Source organism: Mustelus asterias, chromosome 12, assembly GCF_964213995.1.
Source record: "Mustelus asterias chromosome 12, sMusAst1.hap1.1, whole genome shotgun sequence".
NCBI lineage: Eukaryota > Metazoa > Chordata > Chondrichthyes > Carcharhiniformes > Triakidae > Mustelus > Mustelus asterias.
This window is the reverse complement of record NC_135812.1, coordinates 79,119,015-79,141,551: the sequence shown is the minus strand read 5'-3', so window position 1 is coordinate 79,141,551 and position 22,537 is coordinate 79,119,015. Positions and strand designations below refer to the sequence as shown.

Below are 22,537 nucleotides of genomic sequence, written 5' to 3'. Positions count from 1 at the left end.
GGACAGTTAGTCTTGTTCTGTATTGCCTGGTACACATAAACTGAAACAATATTAAACAAAGGAGTACCGAAATAGCAAGTGTATTTAAGATTATCTAAGCATAATGTGCTCTGGTGTCCAATAAAAAAGATCCGATCCAAAGGGATTCCAAACATTTTTTTATTAAACGAGGCGATGTAAAATTTTTTAAAAAGATTATTTGACAGCTCTGTATGATGTGGGGCGTTTCCTTTCTGGGATTTCCCTCAGCTCCCCCTCCTAAATGAGCTGTGGTTATTAATCACAATCTTTAAACTGAGCAGGAGCAGTGAGCAGACACACACACGGCATCTTCCTCCCCACTTTCTTACTGACTGAGAAAAGGGCAGCGGGAGCAACAAATGAAAGAAGCGATGGCTCCGAGTGTTGGCGTTTCAGAGAGGGGTAGTGAGAGCCCGCCTTATCCGCCGCATATATAGAGCTGGGCAGGACGGAGTGGGGGGAGGGAAACACCATTAGAGACATCCCCTCACCCTCACTGAGCTCCAGCAGCCCCGGCAAGCCCGGCTCTCTGGCACTGAGCAGCTCAAAGTGCTCTGGCCAGCACTCAGTGACTCACTGAGCTGTGCACTCTCCGGAGTCGAATAGAAAAAAATCTGAAAGCTATCTCCAGGACTCCGTCTCTTGACTCTGCAACATCACATGGCTTGTCAATTCTACCAGGAGATGTGACCTGTAAGTTTGCTTGGATGCTCCTCTACCGCCAGAAGATCAACGAGAGAAGAAACTTACTGGTACATTTTAAAGTCTAAACGCTGTTATTTTAAGAGAGGGGAACTTTCTTTGCGGTTGGCTCTGGTCTTCTGCCTCTGAGCCACACACCACACACAGATGGCCACTGAAGCTGGCCTCCCAGACTGGAACATTAGCACCATTTCCACTAACCTCACCTTCACTGACCGGCTGCCCACAGCAACGGGCTCGGTGGAGGAGTTAATAGTGACCTGTTCCATTGGGATCATTCTCTCCCTTATGTTTATCGTCGGGGTGGCGGGCAATGTGTACACCCTGGTGGTGATGTGCCACTCCATGAGGTCTGCCGCCTCCATGTACATCTATATCATCAGCCTGGCCCTGGCTGACCTGCTGTACCTCTCCACCATCCCCTTCATCGTCTGCACCTACTTTGTCAAGGGTTGGTACTTCGGGGACATTGGCTGCCGCATCCTGTTCAGCGTTGACTTCCTGACCATGCACGCCAGCATCTTCACCCTGACTGTCATGAGCACTGAGCGCTACCTGGCTGTGGTCAAACCCTTGGACACAGTCAAGAGGTCCAAGAGTTACAGGAAGGCTATCGCCGTGGTGATCTGGCTGGCTTCCTTGCTGCTCGCTCTGCCCATGATCATTATCATCAAGTTGATACAAATCCGAGGCAAGAACATCTGCGCTCCCACCTGGAGCCTCCACGTCTTCAGAATTTACATGACCGTCCTGTTCACCACCAGTATTTTAGCTCCCGGGATGATCATTGGCTATTTGTACATTAGACTAGCCCGGACTTACTGGCTCTCCCAGGTGACTACCTTCAACGATAAGCAAACCAAGCGCTCTCCAAACCAGAAAGTCCTCTACATGATCTTCGCCATCGTCCTGGTCTTCTGGGCTTGTTTCCTGCCCTTCTGGGTCTGGCAGATGATTGAGCATTACCAGTCCCCCCTCTCCTTGTCCCAGAAGGCGAGGGGTCACATCAACTACCTGATGACCTGCCTGACTTACAGCAACAGCTGCATCAACCCTTTCCTCTACACCCTGCTCACCAAGAACTACAAGGAGTACCTGAGCAATCAGCACCGGAGTTTCAGCAACAACAACTCCTTCCAGGGGAGGAACCCTCGCTTCCAGCGCTCCTGTCGCCGCTCACTCTCCTCCAGCAGCCAGCAGTACACCGAGTCCATGACTCTCAGTCAGATCTCCGGCTCAAACAACAGCAGCATCTAGGTAAGAGCATGGCAACGGGCTTTAGATCTCCAGAGCCCGGGCTCCTTCTAGCCGTTCTGATGGTATCCCTCCTGCTCAAATTGTCCACTTAGTTTGTCCTTCACGACAAGTCTAACACACAGGCAGCATCGAATACCCGTGGGTTACTTGTGCTAGTATTAAATTCCCCTCTCCCTTATTTTAATGGAAAGTTCATTTAAAGTTAGTGCAACCATGGAATTTGTTCGTTAAGAATTCATATTATTGGCCACAATTTCTAGTGTGTAGTTTTTTAAAAATTTGATTTGATTTATTATTGTCGCATAGAATTGAATTCCTACAGTGCAGAAGGAGGCCATTCGGCCCATCGAATCTGCACCTACCACAATCCCACCCAGGCCCTATTCCCGTAACCCCACATATTTACCCTGCTAATGCCCTGACACTAGGGTCAATTTAGCATGGCCCAATCAACCTAGCCAGCACATCTTTGGACTGAGGGAGGAAACCAGAGCACCCGGAGGAAACCCACACAGGCACAGGGAGAATGTACAAATTCCACACAGACAGTAACCCCAAGCTGGAATCGAACCCAGGTCCCTGGCACTGTGAGGCAATAGTGCTGACCACTGTGCCACCGTGCCACCCATGTATCGGTGTACAGAGAAAAGTATTGTTTCTTGTGTGCCTTACAGACAAAGCAACCATTCGTAGAGAACATAGGGGAGAAGGAAAGGCGAGGGTGCAGGTTATAGTGTTACAGTCATAGCTAGGGTGCAGGTGCTGAGATTAGCTACCTTTGCTGTAAGAATTTTTGTATTGAAATTAACATATCAGCAGATGTCCATTTGCTTTAGTCTAAAATTCTGTTGTGCAGGAAAATGTTGTTTACATTTGGCTTAAACAATTAATCTTTTCTCGTCAATACTTTAAGCTAATTGAGTTTGATTTATTGTGAGATATTGTGAGCAGTTAAGGAAATTACATCTTGAATAACCAGTTTGAAAATTATTCAGGGTATGTGCCACATGAACAAATAATTCTGCTTAAATATGCAACCCATTCAGTACAAACGCATTTACAAGATTAATACACACCAAAATAATAAAAAGTCAAAACCGACTGATCAGACCTTGTCCAATTGACAGTGCATTTCTATTAGATTGCTCACTGCCCAAGACTGAGTTTTACCAGCTCCTAGGGAGAAAAGGGGATGAAAAATTGTAGTCAATTTTGGAAAAAAGAAATCTATAGGGCAACATGCTAGATCCAGATGTCTGTGGCTTCCAGTAATCCATCATCAGTCAAACTTAAAAACCCACAGACTCGAATATACTTCAATGACTTTCTTCCTCAGCAGATTGCCATGTCCCTTATCAAAAGATTGCAGTGACTGCACACACAGCAACTTCAGGAGCTCCATGGTTCACTTTGAGCTTACTGAAAGTATGCAGTAGAAAGTGTGACATTTAACTTCTTAGAAACCATGTACAATATAAGATGGAAAGGTTAGGAAAGTGCTTCAACAGGAGCTGATGCTAAAGAAGTATCACTGGATTTAAATGAGCCCCTTATCTTTTCTGTGTAATGGTTCTGCTGTTTACTAATGATGACTATGTTTCCTTGATCTATTAATGAAGTCTGTTAGTGTTGGTATAGCTTTAGCATATCAGTAAAGAACTGTATTCACCAATGTGGGACATACAAATCAATATACTTGCTACTAATTTATTAATGCTAATCCAAGGATATAGTTATAATTTTGTTAACCATACAGGAAGGTGTGATCTTATAGAAGTCTATAAAATAATGAGGGGCATAGATCAGCTAGATAGTCAATATCTTTTCCCAAAGGTAGGGGAGTCTAAAACCAGAGGGCATAGGTTTAAGGTGGGAGGGGAGAGATACAAAAGAGTCCAGAGGGCAATTTTTTCACACAGAGGGCGGTGAGTGTCTGGAACAAGCTGCCAGAGGTAGTAGTAGAGGCGAGTACAATTTTGTCTTTTAAAAAGCATTTAGACAGTTACATGGGTAAGATGGGTATAGAGGGATATGCGGGCAATTGGGACTAGCTTAGGGGATTTTACAAAAAAGGACAGCATAGACAAGTTGGGCCAAAGGGCCTGTTTCCATGCTGTAAACCTCTATGACTCTATACCTTTTAAATGATGGTTACATTGGCAGTTCGTAACCAAAGAGTGATTCAACCTGCACTGATAATAGTGCAATTATCTACATTGAAAATTGTAATCTTAGGACAACTTTTGAGGCTTTGCCTCTGATAATCCTGATCAAATGTTTCATACTTGACACATCCTCACACTTATAACTTAATTCCGTTCAGTTATATTTGTTCATTTATCAATGATCAGTGAGGTAGAGTAACTTTTCCACTTGCCGGTGGGCTGTAAAAGGAAGGAAATAGCAGATCCACGGGTTATTAAGTTCCAGCTAGGTCTTACAATTGTTTATTAGGCTAGACTTGGCTAAGCAAATTCTAAGAATTCCGAAAGATTAACCTGCATGAAATTAAACGGAGTGTAATTCCATAAATATTTCAAAGATATTAAGTAACTCAACCAATGTAAGAACAACAATTTTATAAAACTATGTTATCCTATCCAGCAATATATATTTGAACAAGGGAGCAATTCTATCTTCAGTTGATTGTTCAAGACGAGAAATTCCAGGCTAATGTTGTACACTTCAGGACAGTTGTAGTGCAGTAAATCTGACTCACGGTCATCGTAAATTTTGGAGTATTTTCGATTAAAGGTACACCTTGCGTTAAATTGACCATTTGACCAGTTCTAAGAAGTAATGCTGCAGGAATCTGAAATAAGTATGTTTCAAAATAAGATGAAATTTTGTCCGGTTGTCCATTCTGTGAATCAGGCAGAAGATTTTCTGAACTTCAGACTAAAATCAAGCAATGAAAGTGACAAATAACAGCAGGGACTGGAGAACTGACCAGGCACTGTAGAAATCTATTCTCATACGGTTGTTTTCTATAGTTGAAAAAAATACCAAGTACACTGAGCAAAAAAGCATTACTCCGTATAGAATTGTCACTTAGGTTAAATAATTGGAAGCCTTTCAAGTATATAGTTATCATAGCCTCCAAACACAATTACCTTCCAGATTATCTTCTTCTTTAAAGTTACGCTTTAATCAGTGACTCCAAACTGATGAATAAAATATTGAATTGAAAAGGATAAGGACATGAGCCATTCTGTAATAACATTATTCCTTTTGCTACTATTGTTTCATCCTGAGCTTGTAATGGTAGCGTGAATACTTGAGACAACCTGTAATTTATTTTTCCCCAACTGCATTCATAAAACACTAATAAACTTTAGCCTTAATACAAAGCGACCGGGCTTCTAGCTTCCATGGAAAAACAGATGAGATCATAGAATTTGATCCTTAAAACTAGTGGAAACCTGAAAATCTCAAGTAATAAAAATGCTATTTTACTTGTGTAGTTATAATAACTCAGAGGCTGTAATTAAGAACAAATGGAATTGTGGAATGGGAATGGAATCCTCAGAAGTCTGGTTAAAATTTTGAAATCTTATGGAAAAAAAGAGAATTTAAATACTCAGCTACCATAAATTAATGCCTTTAAAGCTATCTTTGAAGGGGTAACTAGTTGTGATAAATCTTATGGAAAAATGACTCATCAAAATCTATTTTGTCCAGTACATCAGGTAGTCATTAACCAGTTAAAAGGACAGAAGTACTTATGTAATGTGTTGATCAAGTAATATTTCAACCAGTTGGGAGCCAAATCTTTGCGTTGCGCAATTAATATTTAGAATATTTACATTGAAGTGAAATTATTCATGCACCACAGATGTGAAAAATCATTTAAATGCAATGTAACATCCTGAAAATGTATTTGTGAAGGTTACTTCTTTGGATTATTTCTAATTTTATTGCAAATGTGATATTTTGTTTGCCATAAGTTTGGAAAAAAGTGAGGTAAAAAATCAAGCAACTGACTTTTTATCTATTAATCTCAATTTTGATTGAAGCAAATGTAAATGAAATGTGTGGCCATTTTTCACTCTATATTTGAGAAGTGTTATGATTACCAATAAATGAGAGACCTTAGCAGTGGGGAATAAATAGTGGTTTCAAGAATACGGTCGGAGGTATAGTACGTAAGTCAACCCAAATTCTTTAGGCAAAATGATTACGAACTCCAATGTTAAATCTCTTAGATGAGTGATTTAGCATTTGGACAAATATGAGCTGGAACAGAGAGGCATGATAGATTTAGGAAGGATAACTCCTGTCAAAGGAACTGAGTTGATTATTTGAGGAGGGAACGACTATGTTAGATGAGAGAGGGTATATGGATGTTATTTGTGTGGGCTTCCAGAGGGCCTTCAGCAGGTTTCCACATAAGAGACTGCTAAGAAAAAAGAGAGCACATGAGATTGTGGGCAGCCTAATGACTTAGATAGAAGGTTGCTTAGCAGAAGGGGATAGAGTTCTGGGCTGTTCATTATTACTCAATCTGGCTGGATGCAACTCGTGGACTACCCCAGGGAACTCAGCTTTACGTTTTATTAAAAATGACCTGGATGAAAGAATGGCTAGCCATAAAATCTAAGTTTGTTGACAATGTTGTGTTAGGTGCTGTTACTGTATGTTGGAATAGAACATTGTATTGGGGCATTGATAGACTCATTAATGACTAAAATTGTGTCAGATGGAGTTCAGTGTGGAAAAATGTGAGGCTATCCATTTTGGACTTAAAAATTATAGATCAGAATATTTTCCGTTGGGAAGAAGTTGGGAATCACTGGATTAATAGAGAGATTTAGTATCCAAGTCAAGAAAGCTAGTAGGTAAGTACAAAAAAATCATTTAAAAATGAATCCAATGTTGGACTTTATCTCAAAAAAGGCTGCAACATGAAAGAATGGAAGTTAAGCAACGGCAGTGCAAATCTCTGTTTAGACTCCACCTAGAGTATTATATTCGGTCCTGTGCACTACCCTTCAGAAACGACATGTTGGCTTTGGCGGGGTGGTGCCATGCAGTTTCACCAAAATGATACCAGAGCTAAAAGGATTAAATGATAGAAACAGGTTGCACAGACTAAGCTCGTAACTTTGAAATATACTTGGTTAAGGGGTAATCTAATTGAGGCATTTAAAATGACCAAACGAGTTTACAGACAGAAAGCACTTCCTTCGGGGAGAGCCACGAGCAATGGGATACAAATCGTTAAAATTAGAGCTGGACACAGGTGATGTCAGAAAGCATGTTTTCACACAAGGGGGACGGAAATCTGGAACTCTCTCCCCAGAATGCTTTTGGAGCTAAGTCAATTGAAAATTTCAAAACATAAGATTCATAGGTTTGTTTTAGGTAAGTATATTGATGGTTGCTGAACCAAGGTGGGTTGCCAGAATTAAGCTACCGATCAGCCATGTTCTAATTGAATGGTAGAACAGGCTCAAAGGCTGAATGGCCTAAATCAGTTCCAGTACGCACTAATCCGGTCAATATATGTATCCTTGTGTTGCTAATTTAACCACTTTGTGTTTCCTTCAAATGGTTAAACAGAGCTTTGTGCACCAACTTCATCTATAAAAAAAGAACATATTACATTAAACGAGGAATAGTCTAAGTTGCTCGCCATCAATCTCAGATAAGTACTTCAATATAATAATTGGCACTGAATTTCCTTGATGTGGTGCCAAAACGTTACACTGTTCACCAGAAAATGGTGCTTCTAGATGAAGTAATCTGCATCTGAAGTGGTGACAGTCGTGATATATATTAACATTCTAAAAGCACATTGTAGACCTCAGCAAACTAAGATTCAGAAGTGAAGCAGCTTTGAAAGATAACACTCTTTGTGAAAGCACTTGGGTACTGCAGGGCAAGGCAACGGATTTTCTTGCCGTTACAACAGGACGGCACAGTGGCACGATGGTTAACACTGCTGCCTCATGGCGCCAGAGACCCGGGTTTGATTTCTGGCTTCGGTAACTGTCTGTATGGAATCTGCCCATTCACCTTGTGTCTGCGTGGGTTTCCTCCAGGTGCTTTGGTTTCCTTCCACAGTCTGAAAGACGAACTGGCCATGCTAAATTCTCCCTCAGTGCACCCAAACAGGAGTGTGGTGACTAGGAGATTTTCACAGTAACTTCACTGCAGTGTTAATTTAAGCATACTTGTGACTAATAAATAAACGTTACCTTAAACTTGTAAAATCATGGAAGCTGCGACAAAGGTGAGGACTTCTTGCATCCAGCCACAAAAAACAGAAACACACTGAAATAAATATAACCTTCTTTGATCATTTTTGAATGCGATAATAGTAGAATGGTGTGTGTTCTGAAGATAGAAGAGAAACTCATAGCAATATTTTCAAATCCCACAATGGCCATCCTGTGTGTTACTTTGTCAACTTAATGGCAATTATTCTTCTAGAAACTGGAAGGACTGTGTTAATTAATTTTCCATATGGTTATCCTTGTTTCTATTCAAACTTGTGGTGTATTGGTCTCTGGAAGGTTCTGCTTTTAGGTCTGTCTAACTATATGAAATAAAATCAAATAATTAAACTAACCTTCGGATAGAAATCTTAATTGGTCGAAAGGAATTAATGTGCAAATAAGGATTAGTATCAGAGTTAGTGTACACTTTGTACGGGAACCTTTTGCAGATGCTGTTCATTCACAACATCAATTGTCACTTGAATTGATTACAATACTGTGAAGGCAGTAATTGCATTTAATCTTATGGCATCTCCACAGAATTAGATGTTAGCTGTAAGCAAAGAAGACTGATGTAAATTTAAAACAACCAGAAATGCAGATTTCGGAATTGATCGAAATCAATAAATCAAACTGTAGGTCAAAAAGGCTCATCTTAAAGAAATCATAGTATAAATAATCACCAAATTTGTAAATGCAGTGTACACAATAAAGAATAAAAAGGCACCACTGATGTGCTATACACTATCTCTCTAAAATGGCAATAAAGGGTGGGCTCGGAAGGTCATTGTGTTGTCAAAGTGATCATTGTTCACATGATAACCTGAAAATTGAATGCTAGTTGGCTACTCAGGTATTGTTGAGGAGTGATGATTGTAGGGTACAAGGGCAGAGGGTTTAGATCTCAAGAGCATTTCTACTGAAGTGTACATAATCATTTGCACCCACACCAACCTTTTTCCAGTGTCTAATAAGCACAATACATTGATGCACCAAACTAATGAGAGATGAGAGACAGCCAATTGAGGTTTCATGTTGCTTTTTCAGGAAAAAGTTCTAATACTCATACGCCATGATCTTCGGCTTTATGGCATTCAGCACTGAAGCGATCCCAGTTGTAGCCTGAACAACAAGTTGTGCACCTAGCTAAACTGCTTCAGTACAACTAAAACACAGGCATCTGCTTGGCAATATGTTAAATTCCCTTGTCCAAGAAAAAGAGGACAAATCCAACGTGGCCAATTGCTTTGATAGTTGGAGCCATCATCTGTGCTTTCAGTGCGACTTATTCACCAGGCAAAACCATATGAGAATAGCCCATGTGAAAACATGTGAACATTATTAATGATCAATTTATTTTGACTATATTTATAAATAATTAGAAAGCTTATGATGCTGACCAATCTTGAACATATCCAAGAAAAACAATATAATCATTTCCATTATCTAAAAAATAGAGTTATTCCAAATTATCACATTGTGCCATTCACAGGTTTCAGAGAGATACGCCACCTTCCCAGCATCTAAAGAAGAATTTAACATATTGGACCAGAGAATTTCCATGAGATCATAGAATCATAGAAACCCTATAGTGCAGAAAGAGGCCATCTCGCCCATCGAGTCTGCACCAACCACAATCCCACCCAGGCCCTACCCCCATATCCCTACACATTTACCCGTTAATCCCTCTAACCTACACATCTCAGGACACTAAGGGGCAATTTTAGCATGGCCAATCAACCTAACCTGCACATCTTTGGACTGTGGAAGGAAACCGGAGCACCCGGAGGAAACCCACGCAGACACAAGGAGAATGTGCAAACTCCACACAGACAGTGACCCAAGCCGGGAATCAAACCCAGTCCCTGGAGCTGTGAAGCAGCAGTGCTAACCACTGTGGTACCGTGCCGCCCTGACATGAGATGTCAGTTGACTTTCGATAGTTCAGAGCTATTTAGATAGACCAATTTGGATCATCGAGGAAGTAATTTCTTCCAATTTATGACTTTTGAAAATAAAAATTCTTGATTGTTTATTTAAAGTTTTTTGAGGATTTGGCACGATTAAGTTAATTGACTTTTATGTACAATAATTTATACATTGAGTTGACTTACCTTGATTATATCCTTGACATGAGTGAGTTGAATGCAATTAAGAGAATGCCAGGAAATTAACATTGACACAATTAGATGAATGCTTATTTGTTCTTAGATATTTCTTTAAGAAAAGTGAAACTTGCTATAGCATCTTTAACGTCCCGAAGGCAGTGCTCTTTAGGACACCAAAGAATCTCGCTGTCCTCCTTTGAATAGTGTCCTACAGTCTTTTACATCTACTAAGCGTGCAGGCACAGCCTTGCTTTGAACAGTGCATTTGCAAGATAACACCTTCAGTACTCCCTCAGCACTGATTGAAGCATCAGCCATTATCTTTTCAGTTCTTAGTCATTAAAGTGCAATTTAAATGCACAGTTTCCCAATTCGGAGGTGATAGTGCTGAACCAAGGCTGGCACTATTATTGTAATGCAAGCATGAATCCATTTATTTTTAAAACCTTCCAGAGGGTATAAATTCAGCATAAACTCAGCTTTTTATTCTTTCATGGGATGTGGGTGTCACTGGCTGAGCAGCAATTGGTGCCCATTCCTACTTGACCTTGAGTCGTTGTGTACCACCTATTTGAACTGCTGCAATCCATTTGATGCAATTACATCCACACAGTACTGCTGGAAAGGGAGTTCCAGGATGTTGATCCCACAACAGTGGAAGGGGGGCAGTTTAGTTCCAAGTCAGGATGGTGTGTGGTTTGGAGACAAATGGTTTTCCCATGTGTCTGCCGCCCTTGTCCTTCAATTGGTAGAGGTTGTGGATTTGGAAGGTGTGTTGAAAGTGCATTCGTGAGTTGCTGCAGGACATAATGGGCCCGATTTTACCATTTTCATTTAAGTGACGAATCTGGGCGTAGAACAGGTCCGACTTAGAAATCCGCTTTCAGGCGCCCCCATACGCTCTCAGCCATCTCCAGTCCGATACGCGCTGTGGGCGGGGCTTAGCGCTGCTGGAACGATCGGAGCTGTGAACTGCGCATGCGCAGTTAGAAAAAAATTGGAAAAGCACGCCCGTGTCAGGTCGCTCCCGAGCCGCAGAAAGCAGAGAAAGCAGCCCAGCAGTGACAAGCGGGAGGGAGGATGTATCTCAGGCGGTGGGGGGTGGGGGGGGGGGTGTGGGTGGGGGGCAGATGGATCTCTGGTGGGGGGGGGCAGATGGATCTCTGGTGGGGGGGCAGATAGATCTCTGTTGGGGGGGCAGATGGATCGCTGATGGGGGGCAGATGGATCCCTGGGGGCAGGGGGCTCCGCTGCCACTCTGCGGGCGATCAGTGGGTGGAGGGGGCAGGGGTGGCGATCGGTCTGGGTAGCGGAGGGTGGTGGATAAGGGGGACAGTGATGTGTGTGTGTGTCCCTTATTCACCCCCCCCCACTACCCAGACCGATCGCCACCTCTGCCCCCCTCCCCCCCTCCACTGATCGCCCACAGCGTGGCAGTGGACCCCTCTGCCCCCTCACCAGAGATCCATCTGCCCCCCCCCCCCACCAGAGATCCATCCACCCCCCCTCCCCGAGATACATCTTACCCGCCTCCCTCCTCCCCCCCCACCAGACAACGATCTGGCCTCACGCCCTCCCCCCCACAGAGAATGGTCTGGCCTCACTCCCCCCCATCGTCCCCCCCATCGTAAATCGTCGTTGCGCCCGATTTGGGCGCGGAACGGACCCCCGCCATTCGCGGGTCTCGGTAAAGTGGCGAACTGCGCGGAGGTGTGTGCAGATCGCAATAAAGGCCTCACACCCGACTTTACTGCGATTTCGCGCCCGAAAACAGGCGCACATTATTGATAAAATTGGGCCCAATGTGTGCAGTAGACACCGCTTCTATTGTGTGTCCATGGTGGAAAGGATAAGTATTTAAGGTGGCTGATGCAGTGTCGATCAAACAGACAGCTTTGTCCTGGATGGTGTCAAGTTTCTTGAGTGTTGTTGGAGCCACACTCATACAGCCAAGTGGAGAGAGTATTTTATCACACTCATGACTTGTGCCTTTGGGGAGTCAGGAGGTGAATTACCATGTCACAATCCCACATCCCTGAACTGCCACAGTATTTATATGGTTATCCCAGTTCAGTTTCTGGTCAGTGGTAACCCCCAGGACGTTGAGCGTAGGGAACTCAACAATGTTGTTGCCATTGAATGTCATGGGGAAATGGTCAGATTCTCCCTTGTTGGTGATGGTCATTACCTGGCATTTGTGTGGGGTGAATGTTGTTTTCCAGTTACCAACCCAAGTCTGAATGTTGTCCAGGTCTTCCTCCATTTGGACAAGGAACGCTTCAGTATCTGAGAGAAGTTGTGGGTGGTGCTGAACATTGCACATTCTGATCTTATGTTGGAGGGAAGGTCATTGTGAAACAGCTGAGGATGGCTGGGCTTGAGGAACTCCTGCATGTCTTGGGACTGAGGCCATTAGCCTCCAACAATCACAACCATCTTTCTTTGTGCTCGGCATAATGTCAACCTGTGGAGAGTTTCCTCCTGATTCCTATTGACTTCATTTTGCATGGGCTCCTTCTGTCAAAGACAGTCACTCTCACCTCAACTCTTGAGTTCAGGTCTTTTGCCCATCCTTGGACCGAGACTGTAATGAGCTTTGGCAGAACCCAACTGAGCATCAGTCAGCAGATTGTTGCTGCTCGAGTGCTCCTCATTAGCATTTTCAGTGGCACGTCCATCATAGTGAAGATGAGTGAGAGCAGACAAATGGGGTAGTAATTGGTTAAGTTCGACTTGTCCTTGTAGACAGGACATACCTGGGCATTTTTCCACATTGCCATTTGATGCTGTATAATACAGCTTGACTAGTGGCGTGGGTAGTTCTGGAACACAAGTTTTCAGTCCTGTTGTCAGGATGCTGTCAGGTCCCATATCCTTTGCAACATCTAATCATAGAATCATAGAATAGAATCATAGAAACCCTACAGTGCAGAAGGAGGCCATTTGGCTCATCGAGTTTGCACTGACTCTCCAATGGATTATCTTACCCAAGCCCTATCCCTGTAACCCCACATATTTACCCTGCTAATCCCCCTAACCTACACATTTTGGGACACATAGCTGGCGCTGTGAGGCGACAGTGCTAACCAGTGTGCCACCGTGCTGCTCTTAATACCTCAATTGTTTCATTAAATCACATGGAGTGAATTCAATTGGTTGAAGATTGGCAACTGTGATGCTGGGAACCTCAGGAAGAGACGGAGTCATCAACTTGGCTCTCCTGGCTGGTGGCAAAGGATTCAGTCCTGTCTTTCAAACTGTAGCATTGGACTCCACCATCATTGAGGTTGGGGATACTTGCGAAGCCTCCTAATCCCATTAAATGTTTGATTGTCCGCCACCTTTTACAACTGTAGCAGGATTGCCAAACTTTGATCTGATCATTGGTTGTTGGATTGCTTAGCTCTGTCTATTACAAACTGCTTCTGCTGTCCAGCATTCAAATCATCCTTATTTAGTATTTATTGCAATGGAGAAAACCAGAAACTTAACTGTCAGTGCCTGTCTGGGGAAATCTCATGAAACTGTCATTAACAGATTTCTTAGCTGAACTGATTTGAAAAAAATTGATATAAATGGAACCAATGTACAAGTGATCATTCTCATGTCGTGAATACAATATGCAAAGAAAACACAGATATTTTGAACTTACTAGGATTCATTTTTCTAAGGTTCTTAATCCTTTCCCTCCTCAGTTACCAAAACCTTTTCTTCTTGCGCATTTTATACCAAACAGACAGTTAATAAATTTCCTTATAGGGTAGAATTAGAAGAGCAGGTGTTCTATAATTACGCTGAAAAGTTCTAAGAAATTCCTGACCAAATTTTAAATTTTCAAATTGATACATGATCAAAATAACCAGATAGGTGATTGGTATAAATGGCAGCCAGGTTGGAGACGCTCCCTTTACTGGGGTCCTGTTATGTCAGAAAGGATTCCAGTTCACGTAAGATCTTATTTTAGATCTTATCAAGAATGCACTCCAGATAAAAGTTTAGAGAGAGTAATGAAGAAAATTGCACAGGCAAGTGCCTCGACTTGCAGGAAAATAAATATTAATTTTCTTACATAGCCCTTCTTCAATTATCTCATTAATTTGCAGTCGTGAATACTAAGAATGTTGCATGTATACCAAGTGGTGCTCAGTTAATCAGAGTTTACTGAAAAAAATGTCTTCTCCTCAATACATTTAAGCTTCAACGTGTAGCAGCAACTAAAGGCAGACCAAAGGGCCTCTTTTTGTGCTGTAATATGACAGGGCAACTTGTAACATTTGAGAAGGGTTTCCTTAGAATGGTCAGCTGAAGATGTTACTGTATTCTTCATCAGTGACACATTGCTTCAGCCAAGGGAGAGGATGGTCAAGTATAAATTTCTTATTGTAGATAATGGCAGATCAGTTAACATAAGACAACTACATTTTTTCGGAGCCTAAAATTATGTATAGGCTTATACTCAGCATGTAAGGTGACACCCACCCCTTTTCTGCTAAGAAAACTTACAAAGTCGTATGAGGAGTTGCCTCAATTTTCTCCTCAGGATTGCATGTTTTACTTACCTCAGGAGCGGAATTTTATGGCCTCGCTTGTCCCAAAACCGTAAAATCCTGCCCTAGGTCAACGAACCTTTCCATGGTCCACCCCTCACCTGCTGTGATTCCTGTGGTGGGTGGGGTGGTAAATTCCAGCCCAAAAGCCGGCACATGGGATCAATAGGTGATACGATCATGTTGCCAAAATGCACGGGAGTTTGAGATACACCGAAGCAGGGTATTCAGTGCATAGTGAATGACAAACAGAAATGGGTCCTCCAGCAAAAAGAATGACGTACAAGGCTGCTTTCAAGCTAAACATCATAACATTTGGTGACCCATCAAATTTAACTGTTCTACTGTGAGGGAATTTGATAGATTCGGTGAAAAATTGGCGTGAAAATGGAAGAAGAAGAAATCCAGCCTGAAGAGCGAGCCCAAGAGCAAATGTGTCTAGAGGGACAGAAACATAAGCCTGATGTTGAGAAGCATGTGTCGGAACGTGTCCTTGGAAATCATTGGAATAGTTACATCATCATCTGAAATGCACCGCGTGTAATCACACTCAAATGGCCCAAATCAATCCCTGACTCCAGTAAAGATTCGAGAGCAATAGCTAGTTGGTGTAGCCGCTTTATGGAATGAAAATGTCGACTGTTGTGACCGGAGACCAAAATCACTCAGAGACCACTATCTCGATGACAAACATATCAGGTTCCAACAATGCATCACCAGACAGTGGCAGGAAAGTACCCATCGGGCCCTATTTTACCATTTTGATTCGAAGTGATGGGCAGACTTGAAACTGGGAGTGTTTCAGATCCGACTTTTAGACCCATTCTCAGGCACCCCCATACGCACTCTGCCTGAAACAATATCAGCGATTCTGAATCGTGCTGCACAAGCCTGTGGGTGGGGTTTAACGTGCCCGAATCCTGTAGCTCCGATCAACACCTTCAACTGCGCATGCAAAGACAAAAAATGATAGAATAATGCTCCCACGCCACATTCCTCCTGGGCCGGTTAATGCCTCCCCCGGCCCTCGCACACATTGCCCAACCCCCACAACATTAATGACCCCCTTACCCTCCCACTCCCCCACACCCAGACTGATGACAGGCCCCTCCCCTTCCCCCCCACCGGTCTCAGGCAGAGTGGCAGCGGACCTCCCTTCCCTCCCCACTGATCTCAGGCAAAGTGGCAATGGATATCCCTTCCCTTCCACTGATCTCAGGCAGAATGGCAGCAGACCCCACTGATCTCAGGCAGAGAGATCCACCCTCCACCCTACAGATATCAGGCAGAGTGATCCCCTTCCCCCCCACCCGGGACCCTCCCGCAGAAGGCCCCCATCTCCTCCGGATTCCGATGGCTGTGTGACACCTCCCTCTCTCTCCCCTGTCCCCAATCATTGAGGCACAGATCCACATGCCCCCTCCCCAGCAGCACACCTGCAAGTGCTCACTTGCCTTCCCCTCAATGCTAACAAGCAAACTGCATGGAACTTGCTGGAATGTTCTGCCAAACTGCCTGCAGCTGATCTGCCCTAACGAGGGGCAGCTCCATTAAAAACTCAAGAATGGACAGGCAAGCAGGCATTCCTGCATAAAACGTCCGCACGGCCAGCCCCCCTGATTTACTGAGGGGGACCTCGGGAGGCTGCTGGATGCAGCAGAGGTGAGGCGGGACACACTCTTCCCCCCAGGAGGATGCAGACCCAGGGGTTCTGATGGAAATGCAGCCTGGGAAGAAGTCATCATCTCGGTCAGTGCCAGGGCAGTGACCCCCTGAACCGGGAAGCAGTGCCAGAAAAAAGTCAGTGACCTCATCCATGCAGCAAGGGTGAGTGCTGATCCCCATCTTGCATCTTCCTCCAAATCTCCCCCAGATCCTCCCATCCCCAGCATCCTGCATGCTTCCAGCTCCTGACCTCCAAGCAGCTCCTTCCTATTACCCCCAAGAGCCCCACTGCGCTTGCCATCTAAGGGCCACCACCTGATACTCTGCAGGAGTCACGCCACCATTTTTTTCATGGGTCCTTCTGTCTCCACAGGAGAAGACCGATCATAACACCCGTGAGATGGTGAAGACAGAGGGTGGTGAGCCAGACCTCCGAGTCCTCACCCCCTTTGAGGAACAGGCACTGGAGCTCTCAAGAGAAGGGGAGATGCGGGTTGTCAGCGACAGCATAGTCAGGTTGCCATCAAGACCTGAGCATCTGTCATTCCTTCACTCGCTTTGAGCCAACTTCTCGGGGGCACGAGTTTCGGGTGCGAGGGGCAAGGTTTAAAGGAGATGTACGAAGCATGTTTATTTGCACAGAGAGTGTAGTGGGTGCCTGGAACTCGCTGCCAGAGGAGGTCGTGGACGCAGATACGATAGTGACATTTAAGGGGCGTTTTTACTGCTATGTGATGGGAATCGAGGCATATGGTCCCCGGAAGGGTAGGGGGTTACAAATCAGATGGGCAGCCTGGTCACTACAGGCCTGGAGGGCCAAAGGGCCTGCTCCTGTGATGTACTTTTCTTGCTGCTTTGTTCGATGTTCAGTGGAGAAATGTGAATCATGTGTTTGGCATCCCAGATTGCTCTCCCTTCCTTGCACTTAACCTTGTGTCCTGTGTTGCAGGGACACATCCGGACGCCCCGGGCCTTCTGGACGCCAGGCCCATACTGCAACTCCCACCCATCCTGGTCCAGAAAGCTCGGACGAGTCCTCGGAGGATATGGATAAAGGGATCTCTGAGGGTGGCACCATTTTGGCGTCAGCTGCCACCTCACAACTCACCATCCCAGATATTGACACGTTGGTGGGTCCAGTTAGTGGTGAGGCTTCTGGGTCACTCTCTGATGAACACAACACATCTGATAATGTACATCGGGTGGGGGAGGGAATGTCCGAGGCCTCTGGCATGTGGGGGCCTGCCGGAGGCGAGGACTCAGCTGGCTCCAGGCTACATGCTGGGCCTCTGAGATCACTTCTCCCTCAGCTGCTGGAGATGGAGCCAGGGAATACAGGAGGGGCTGACGGTCACACTGGACCAACTGCGAGGCTGCTGGGAGGAGTCCCAAAGCTTTCAGGTGGACCAGCTATTGCCTGTCTTGCATACTTCCCAGGCCAACACTGCAAGGGTGGCGTCTGCAGTGGAAAGCCTGGGGCAGGGGATCCTCACCATGAGTGACAGGCTCCAAGCGATGGCCGAGTCACAGCAGGCCACAGCAGAGTCCCAGAGGGCTGCGGCTGAGTCACAGCGGGCCACAGCTGTGGGACTGAACAGGATTCTCAAGGTTCTGCAGCCTATGGCTGAGAGGCTCGAGAGTTTGCAAGACACCCAACGGGACAGCGCTGAGACACAATGCGCTACGGCAGCAGCCCTTGAGAACGTGGCCCAGTCACAGAGGGCCATGGCTGAGGGGTTGCAGATCATGGCCCAGTCTCAGAGGGCACTTGCTGCGGCCATTGAGAGGTGACCCCCGACTCAAGTGGCCATTGCAGAGAGCTCAACCGCCATGGGTAGGACACAGGTGGTCCTCTAAGATTGGCAGTGCCAGGTGACACCAGAGCTTCTGGAAATCACTGCAGAAGCACTGCCGTCCCATGGAGTAACCCAGGGGCCCACAGGATTTCCAAGGGAGGTGGAAGGGCTTGAGCCCATGCCGAGGCCTTCCAGCCAGAAGTCTGTGGCTGTGGTTACACCTTCTGACTGCCTCCTTCCTGACACCGGGGCACCTCAGGGTCAGCGGGATGAAGAGGGTGTCATTGAAACATCCCAGACACCTGCAAGCTGGCCAGGGCCCTCAAGGTCTAGGGCCTCCAGAGGACACTCGCCACGTGCATCACAGGCCAGTGGTGGGCTTGGGTACCTGTGCCTCACACAGGTGTGCACAGCTGATTGAGAGATGCCACAGACATCTCTGCTGGGGTCTGGAAGTAGCCAGTGGCATAAAAGTTCAGAGCAGCTGTCAGTTTGACAGTCACTGAGAGTGGGTGCCGCCCCCACTCCCGCCTCTAGGTGACAGGTCCTGCAACCAGTTGCACAGGTGTTGCACTGTTTCCTTTCAGAGGCGGAGATGTCGGCGGCACACGGTGTCCGACCTCTGTTCAAATGACAGTCGTTCACAGAACTGCCGGTGTCTCTGCTCCCTCCTTCTCCTGTGCCTCCCCCCACCCACTCTGGGTGAATGGCGGCCACCTCCTGCTTCTAGTTGTCGTCTCCCTTTATTCCTGCTCGTGGTAATGCCCGGGCCTCCTGGGCCCGCAATTCTTCCTCCAACTCCTCCTCCTCAGCTCCAGCAGCAACCAAAAGAACAGCAAGATCGATTGGATGCACTGCAAAAGCCATCTCATCACTCTGAAGGAGGGGGGGGCGGGGGGGGCAGGGGAGGGGGGGGCAGTGTGGAGATGGAGAGGAACACATGTAGAGGTTAAGGAATGCTGCTTGCCCCTAGCATATCAACAGTCACTGTCCATACCCCCCCAATTCCCCCAGCCACATGCCCCCCCACAATCACAGACCCCCCAATTCCCCCAGCCACATGCCCCCCACAATCACAGACCCCCCAATTCCCCCAGCCACATGCTCCCCACAATCACAGCCCCCCAATTCCCCCAGCCACATGCTCCCCACAATCACAGCCCCCCCAATTCCCCCAGCTACATGCTCCCCACAATCACAGCCCCCCAATTCCCCCAGCCACATGCTCCCCACAATCACAGCCTCCCCCCCAATTCCCCACCCAGATGCTCCCCACAATCACAGCCCCCCTAATTCCCCCAGTCACATGCCCCCCACAATCACAACCCTCCCCGAATCCTCCAGCCACATGCTCCCCACAATCACAAACCCCCCCGATTCCTCCAGCCACATGCTCCCCACAATCACAACCCCCCCCCCCGATTCCTCCAGCCACATGCTCCCCACAATCACAGCTCCTTGCAAAGTTGAGAGGCTGCAGCAGTGCAATTTGCAAGGGCTTTGTGCGCATCCTTCAGCTGGAAGTGAGCTGAGTGAACTCGGACCCAGCAGAACCGCAAGACCCGAGGTCAGTGCTGAGACCCGGGTCCGTGCTGCAAATCAGTCATCATCGGAAACACTGCTGAGCAACAGTCCCCCCCCCCCCCACCCCACTCCCCCCACCCCCCCCCCCCCCCCCCCACACACACACACACACACTCGCCAAGCTGCCACCGACCCGAGACAGAAAATGGCTGCAATGAAAGGACACCTGTGAGCAGCAGAGAGCCGTTGGACACTGTGCACTTACCTCCTCACTAACCCTCACTGATGGAGCGTCCAAATTGGACTTTTATGGAGCATATCTGCTTTGCACCGATTTTGGATTGGCGAACGCGCTGGTAAAGGGGGAAGTGCCGGTAAAGTTGGCCGTGCAGCCAATTAATTCAATTTAAATGCATTCAAATGCATTTAAATGGCCGTCGTGCCTGATTCGGACACGGCCCCGATCACGTCCATTTTCAGACCTTGGTAAAATGGGAACCAGCGCGGAGGGAGGCACGGATCGCGCTACTCACCTCATGCCCAACTTTACCAATTTGTTGCAGCCGAAACGGGCGCAACATGATGGTAAAATCGGACCCATTTATGTCGCATTGCAAGCGTGGATGAAACACCCCTGAATTTCGATGTGCCTGACAACCAGACTGGAGTGGAAAGGTTCAGAAATGTTCCGAATGAAAACCACAAGACATTAAAAAGAACAAGATTCATGATTGTACTAGTCTGCATAGCCAACAGAACAAAGTTAAAACCAAGTGTAATTTTTCAAAAGCAAACCTATGTTGAAAATCAAGTTCCCTGCTGGAGGTTTGTACTTGTCCGTGACAACAGTTGGATGGGTGAGGAGAGAGCGAAGTTATGTATCGATATTGTGTGGAGTAAGTGTCCCTGTGGCCTCTGTAAAAAATGCAGCGTGGGACATTTTCAGCTCCCATATAACCTATGAGGTCAAGATGTGCCTGTGAAGAAATAATACTCAAATTACTGTTATGCCAGAGGGCCTGATGTTCTTTCTGTGTTCAACCTTTGGTTGTGTTCCCCAACAAGCCATTCAAGGATGATGTTTGTGCCGAAGGGAATGGGCTGATGGTTGATGAATAAAAACCTTCACAAAGGGTGGAAGCATCCCTGCTGTCCACTTGATGGCCATGATGTGGAGCTGCCGGCGTTGGACTGGGGTAGGCACAGTAAGTAGTCTCACAACACCAGGATAAAGTCCAACAGGTTTATTTGGTGGCTCCAAATAAACCTGTTGGACTTTAACCTGGTGTTGTGAGACTACTTACTGTCCACTTGATGTTCTGTGTGGTTTTGTGATCAAATCATGGGGTGCTATTAATGCACCAAACTGTCATCAGATAGTCCCAAACATGCAGAATATCTAATTCCGTGGATGGATTGGAAGATGATTTGTAATGGAGAGATGATTCTGAAAGCAAAAGCATCGAATCTCATCCAGATTGTGTGTTTAGAATTGAGGAGAATTAAATTTTTTTTAATGAAATTCGGATAAAATAAACACAAGGAATGAAAGGGGATTGATTAATGCACTTGTCTGAAGGGATGTTTTGCTATTTGATTTGATTTATTATTGTCACATGTATTAGTATACAGTGAAAAGTATTGTTTCTTGCACGCTATACAGACAAAGCATACCATATATAAAGAAGGAAAGGAGAGAGTGGAGAATGTAGTGTTAGAGTCACAGAGAAAGATCAACTTAGAGATCAACATCCTAAATCTCATTCCTCACATCCCTCATCCCCTCACACTCAATGCCAGTACATGCCCCCTCAGATAATCCGAGCCACCCTACGCCATCTCTATGCCTCCCATGTATTCTGCACAGCCATTCACCAGCTTGCAGTATGTACGATTATAGAGTCATAGAAGTTTACAGCATGGAAACAGGCCCTTCAGCCCAACTTGTCTATGCCACCCTTTTTTTAACCACTAAGCTAGTCCCAGTTGCCCGCGTTTGGCCCATATCCCTCTATACCCATCTTACCCATGTCTAATGCTTTTTAAAAAACAAAATTGAACCCGCCTCTACCACTACCTCAGGCAGCTCGTTCCAGACACGCAGCACCCTCCGTGTGAAAAAATTGCACCTCTGGATCTCCCCTCTCACCTTAAACCTATGTCCTCTAGACTCCGCTATCTTTGGGAAAATATGTTGACTATCTAGCTGATCTAAGCCCCTCATTATTTTATAAATCTCTATAAGATCACCCCTCCAGTGAAAAAAGTCCCAGTCTATCAAGCCTCTCCTTATAACTCAAACCATCAAGTCCTGGTAGTATCCGAATAAGTCTTTTCTGCACTCTTTCTAGTTTAATAAAATCCTTTCTATAATAGGGTGACCAGAACTGTACACAGTATTCCAAGTGTGACCTTACCAATGTCTTGTATGATTCTCAATTCAATGGAAAATATTTTACATTCCTTGGAGAAAAAAAACCTCTCACCCTCTAATAAAAGCCTCAGTAAATAATTTCTTTTTGAGAAAATACAAACGCATTGATGTGAAAAATCTTTTTATACTTGTAATCCTATTAGATTGAGTCAACAAACCAGAGATCACATCCAAGTTATTACAACTTCTTGAAATTGTCATTAATTCTCAGATGAAAATAAACCTACTGTGCTGAAATCTATTAGCATTTGACCAGTCACAG

The 22,537-nt window shown here is 45.4% G+C and overlaps 1 protein-coding gene across 1 annotated transcript; it reads left to right on the top strand.

Moving 5' to 3' along the window:
* The first annotated feature begins 870 nt into the window (after positions 1–870).
* Positions 871–1,980, top strand: LOC144501963 (urotensin-2 receptor-like). The gene has a single exon (XM_078225991.1). The coding sequence runs from the start codon at positions 871–873 to the stop codon at positions 1,978–1,980; it is 1,110 nt and encodes a 369-aa protein (XP_078082117.1).
* Positions 1,981–22,537: the final 20,557 nt, after the last annotated feature.